This window comes from Myzus persicae, unplaced genomic scaffold (genome assembly GCF_001856785.1).
Source record: "Myzus persicae strain clone G006 unplaced genomic scaffold, MPER_G0061.0, whole genome shotgun sequence".
Lineage (NCBI taxonomy): Eukaryota > Metazoa > Arthropoda > Insecta > Hemiptera > Aphididae > Myzus > Myzus persicae.
The window spans coordinates 532,124-538,360 of NW_019101069.1; the positions used below are offsets into that span (position 1 = coordinate 532,124).

At 30.8% G+C, this 6,237-nt stretch overlaps 1 protein-coding gene and 1 pseudogene across 1 annotated transcript in view; one reads left to right on the top strand and one right to left on the bottom strand.

Moving 5' to 3' along the window:
- The first annotated feature begins 295 nt into the window (after nucleotides 1-295).
- Nucleotides 296-3,152, top strand: LOC111027596 (annotated as a pseudogene).
- Nucleotides 3,153-3,714: 562 nt separating this feature from the next.
- LOC111027597 overlaps nucleotides 3,715-6,237 on the bottom strand; it is a 22,883-nt gene continuing 20,360 nt past the window's right edge. Inside the window, exons 3-5 of the mRNA XM_022305998.1 lie at nucleotides 5,321-5,381; nucleotides 4,472-4,667; nucleotides 3,715-3,848 (exon numbers count right to left, since the gene is read on the bottom strand). Of these exons, the coding sequence (XP_022161690.1) occupies nucleotides 3,715-3,848; nucleotides 4,472-4,667; nucleotides 5,321-5,381 (391 nt within the window). The remainder of the gene's footprint in view (nucleotides 3,849-4,471; nucleotides 4,668-5,320; nucleotides 5,382-6,237) is intronic.

A 6,237-nucleotide genomic window follows, 5' to 3' on the forward strand; every position in this document is an offset into this window, starting at 1 on the left:
ACATATTTCATAATATAATAAATCGTAGGTAGGTACAAATATCTAGTATATAATTACAAAAGTATAATATTATAACAAGTATTTAGCGATTGAATCACAACTTTACAAATGTTCTTAAAATTTGATATAAAATATAAAATTAAAATAGTATTTATTATAAGCTATTAGTGGTATATGTATGAATAAGAGCAAAAGAAACCGCAATATTTTCAATACATTTTAAAACCATACACTTACATTTTATACAGTCCACTGACCAATATTCTAAACTTTCACTTAAAGTTGAGCCTCCTAAAAAAAACAGAAGTTGTGTACAGATAAAATAGATGTTTTGAAATCAGTATTATCTGGAGAGATTGAAAATCATACATTTAAATCATGTAGTAAACCCAAGAAGAGTAGTATATTATGCATTATTATTTAATAATGCTTATTAAAATATATTACTTGTAATTATAAATTATAAAGGTAGGTATAAATATGCAACAGGCATGAAAGCATAAATAGAGATCATAGGTGAAAACAACAAGTTGTTTTTACCTATTTTACATAATAATGCAAATCATCAATATTGAGAATTAGAATATCACTCCACTACATTACGTCATTGTTAGAACCAGCATAAATACGGGTGGAGCAAATACCATTATTTAGAAGATAGTCAGCTATGCTCGATAGCATAATACGCTTACGACAGTGTGCTTAATAATTTTTATTTTTAAATTATAATTAATAAACGGTTTTCCTTTATTGTTAACAAAACAAGTCAAAGTGTTCAATTAATTTCAATACATATCTTTCTCAACACACATCTGAAGACTGACGACTACTAACCTAACCACATGCACGGTGTCGGGTATGTTTGGGTTTTAAAATCGAATGAAATAAAATTGATTTCAATATACAAGTAATTCGAGACCCACCGACGAACCACGTTCAAATCAGTCAAAAGATTCAAGACGAATTGAGTGAAAACAATTTGCTTTCAATCCAGCCCAAACGGTCAGTTCAAGGAACAACGTCCACGGAACACAGTACAAGCCAGCATAGCTATTATTATAACAGCGTTAAGATTTCTTCCGGAATTTGCAGGGGGAAGTGAGACCGATCTAGCATCATTTATCTCACAATGCGAATAAGTATTTTCAAAAATACCCGAAACCATGTATGTAACCAAAATCTGATATTTTAGGAGCTGTACTCACTACTCATACAACTTAAGGGGAAGGCATTTGATGCAATAAGATATAGGGAAATTAATTCATTTAAAGAATTAAAAGTGCATTTATGAACAATTTTTAGTACGTCACACTCCCCACAATATTTAAGTGGGCAATTAAATGGAATGCAAATAGGTCAATATGAATCTATTAAGGACTTCGCGCAACGTATAGAGAAACCTGTATTACGAATTAACACGGGCATGGGAACCGTAGGGAAAAATATAGCCGAAGCTAAAAAACACGCACATTATGTTCAGAATAACGCGCAAAGTGTTTTTATACTTAATAAAAGATAAGATAATATTTATAACTCTCTTTATTCAAACAATACTACTTTCACGAAATGTTCAAAGTTTCGAGGAGGAGGTATTACTTTCAATTGATCGGGAAGCAGTTTTGTTTAAAATGAACCCTCTAGTTAAAACTGAATATTATGAAAATTATTTTCAGAATATAATAATTTTAATAAAACTAATGATTGGCCGGGTCACGATAAAATGTGTTTGGTTTAATGAGGGTAGGACTTTGAAGCAAAATATTATAAAAAAGAATATACATGGCAAATAAAATGTTGCAAATATTGTAAATTAAAAAATCATGACATCAGCGAGTGTCGGAAATTGAAAGAAAGAACAAAATAATAATATTAAAACTATATTATAATAATATTATATGGTTCACGGCCCAGTACCAAGCTGCTAGAGGCCCACAAGTGGGCCGCGGCCCATGGGTTGAGAACCACTGGTATAGATAGCCGTGTCCTGCACAGCGCTCACCACATAAATGGTGTCAGGTGAGGGGTCATGCTCAGCGCTCACCACAATCAGAACTCAAGTCTTCATTAGAACCCATTAAGGAAATTGCTTCGGCAAGTACTGAGGTGCCCGTGGTAATTGATTGTAAAGTATCAACTGAATCAGCAAATTCTTTAGCTATAAATGTAAAACCACTATTCAGGGTCATTCAATTAGGAAAACTTATGAATGAAAGTAAATACATAAATTGGATGAAAACGTTAGAATTCAATAAACCCTCCATAAGCGGAATTGAATCGTTTCGTAATACCAAAGTAAAAAGGGTTAAGCAGCCTTTATATGGCAACAATCACAGAAGAAGAAACTACTTCCAAGCCAATAAACTGTATATTAAGTATTTTAGTAAATTCGTACAAGATACGGTTGTAACTATTGCAAATATAATCAACAGTAATTCAATGTCGAACAAATATCACGAAGCACGAATTAATAAATTTTCTAAGAAGCGATCCGAAGCAGAAACACTTAAAGAATGTTGTGATTCCAATCAATTACACGAAAGACACAAAAATGTCTTAGAAACAAAGTTGAATATATACGTCATATCATCGTTTGCAGAATCAGAATTTAATTCAGCTTTTCAATTTTTTTTTTTAAGTATATTATTTGTATTTCGAGTTTTGGAGCAACCAAAATCCTGAAAAGTTAGCTTCTTCAAATATGTGGTACTTTTATTAAAGAATAGTTTGAAAAATAGTCAATATGTCTATCCTAAAATGTTTCTAATGTTCCGGTCAAAGACTTTTAAAAAAGACTGCATTAACTTCTATTGAAGATAGTCTTCTATTCTATTGAAGATTGTGAGGATACTGATCCCGGAGTCACTGGCCGCATGACATTATTGTTTATGTCAACAGTAAACAGCCTAGAATATTATCAAACTGTTATTGATGCTGTTATCAGGGATGCCAACGAAGACCTAGCATTATTAATCGATACTGCCACTTTTCAATGTTGCAATGATTTAAAGTTTAAAGATCCTGCAGTTTCATCAACTGTACAACATTCAAATGACATAATACCAATAACAGAGACTATTCAAAGTCCTATAAACTCTGATGATACAATTCAACAATGGTTTCCAGCCAATAATCCAGATGGAACTTACCAGTAAGTTTTATTTAAACTAATTATTATTATGGACCATTTAGTTGCCATAAATTATTAATTTTAGACACTAACTTAGAATGTGTAGATCTTTTGGTACGGGTTTTACTTTTAATCGTACGCTTCCAACAAACAGTTTTCATGGACGACAGTAAAATTGTAACTAAAGTATCTATAAAGTACATTCAAATGTTAATATCTCTGTTAATTATACTCGTTAATTGTAGCTCTACAAAAGGGGTCAGTAACCATAGTTTCAATTTTGTTATAAGATATAATAAAATAAGTTATTTCCAAATGGTTTGGTGTCTAGATCTTCATTAATTTGATAAAAGCTAGATATATTAAATTTTATAAATAAACTACAACTATCAAAACAATGACAAATAACATCTGGATTCGTCTGGATTATTGGCTGGAAACCATTGTTGAATTATATCATCAGAGTTTATAGGACTTTGAATAGTCTCTGTTATTGGTATTGTGTCATTTGAATGTTGTACAGTTGATGAAACTGCAGGATATTCAAACTTTAAGTCATTGCAACATTGAAAAGTGGCACTATCGATTTATAATGCTAGGTCTTCGTTGGAATCCCTGATAACAGCATCAATAACAGTTTGATAATATTCTAGGCTGTTTACTGTTGACATAAACAATAATGTCATGCGGCCAGTGACTCCGGGATCAGTATCCTCACAATCTTCAATAGAATAGAAGACTATCTTCAATAGAAGTTAATGCAGTCTTTTTTAAAAGTCTTTGACCGGAACATTAGAAACATTTTAGGATAGACATATTGACTATTTTTCAAACTATTCTTTAATAAAAGTACCACATATTTGAAGAAGCTAACTTTTCTTGATTTTGGTTGCTCCAAAACTCGAAATACAAATAATATATTTTAAAAAAATAATTGAAAAGCTGAATTAAATTCTGATTCCCCAAACGATGATATGACGTATATATTCAACTTTGTTTCTAAGACATTTTTGTGTCTTCCGTGTAATTGATTGGAATCACAACATTCTTCAAGTTTTTCTGCTTCAGATCTTTTCTTAGAAAATGTATTAATTCGTGCTTCATGATATTTGTTTGACATTTAAATATTGTTGATTATATTTGCAATAGTTACAACCGTATCTTGTACGAATTTACTAAAATACTAAATATACAGTTTTTTGGCTTCGAAGTGGTTTCTTTTTCTGTGATTGTTGCCATATTCAGGGTGCTGAACTCTTTTTATTCCGGTGTTACGAAAATATTCAATTCCGCTTATGGAGGGTTTATTGATTTCTAACGTTTTCATCCAATTTATGTATTTACCTTTATTCATTAGTTTTCCTAATTGAATGACTGTGAATAGTGGTTTTACATTTATAGCTAAAGAATTTGCTGATTCAGTTGATACTATACAATCAATTACCACGGGCACCTCAGTACTTGCCGAAGCAATTTCCTTAATGGGTTCTAATGAAGACTTGAGTTCTGATTGTGGTGAGCGCTGAGCATGACCCCTCACCTGACACCATTTATGTGGTGAGCGCTGTGCAAGACACGGCTATCTATACCAGTGGTTCTCAACCCATGGGCCGCGGCCCACTTGTGGGCCTCTAGCAGCTTGGTACTGGGCGTGAACCATATTATATTATTATATTATTATTATAACTGCCGTATGTATATGTGCTTACGTATATAAGAGGATTTTTTTTACAAAATTGGTGGTCTGCACAACTAAAACGGTTGGGAACCGCTGATCTATACCACTTTAATTATTTAACGACGTAGCACGTAGTCGTCAGTGTTGAGATGTGTGTTGAGAATGATTTGTATTGAATGCAGTTGTTTTCATTTCGAAAACCATATGAAAACATTTAAGAAATTTGTAAGGAAAATTCATCAACCATTAAAACAAGCTGTAAAACGGTACTCAGAACATGTAACGTTTAAACCACAACCAAACCATTTGGAAATAACTTATTTTTTTATATTTCCTATAGCAAAACTTGAAACTATAAAAGGGGTTACTTACCCCTTTTGGAGAGCTACAATTAACATCTGTTTTATCTGTACACAACTTCTGATTTTTTTTAGGAGGCTCAACGACTGTAGTTGTTGTATCAGTTTTAGACAATGTATCGTCATTAGATGTTTTATCGTCTTGCTATGTACTACATTTTCTTTGAGTTTATGAACATCTTCTTTGGGTGTGTCAACCTTATTTTTCTGTAAGCCACTAAAATTAATTAAAATTATTAACTTGAATAAGTATTTTGATATTATTAAACATACAATTATTAAAAATGTACATGTATTGAAAAATGTATTATTTGTTATTTAACTATAGCTTATAAAAGAGTTCTATACAAATATTATTGAAAGTATAAATTACATATAAGTGTAAATCAGTAGTGGAATTACGAATTTTCCTAAAATTCAATCAAATCAGTTGTTTATTAGATAAGTCGAATGGCTGTACTGTAGTGCGTGGTCTGCCCGAAGTACAATTTAATATATAGTTTAATCAAAATGTTTACTGTTTCTCATTACAATACTATATAGATTATGACTTTCAGAATTAATTGGGGTCCGAGAAAAATTTTTTTTTCTTAGGACAAAAGAGACAATACGACTAAACTTTCAATTATTGAACAAAAAGTGTAACCTGGATATTTATATATTCTGATAGATTGTTTGTTATAATGGGCGCTTTCAAATAGGATAATCTATCAATTTTAACCAAAGTAAACATTTTGTTGATCTTTTTACAGATCATTTGTAAAGATCTATTGTAAATTTCAAATCATTCAGAATTTGGCAAAAACGATAAAAAATATAACAAAATTCTTGATGGGTTGAACACATTATTTTTAGTATTCGTTATCATTTTATCGAAATTATGTATTTTAAAAGTCTTGTTTAAAATAAAAACAAATTTAATGCTCTATGAATACAGTAAATTTAAAAAAAAAGTTAGGCGTGGTACGAAATTCAGTGTTCGTAATATTACTAGTATTTGTAATGTAGGATATCACTAGTACCTATTTATATATAATATATAAATATAAAATAAACTCACCATTTAAAATTTG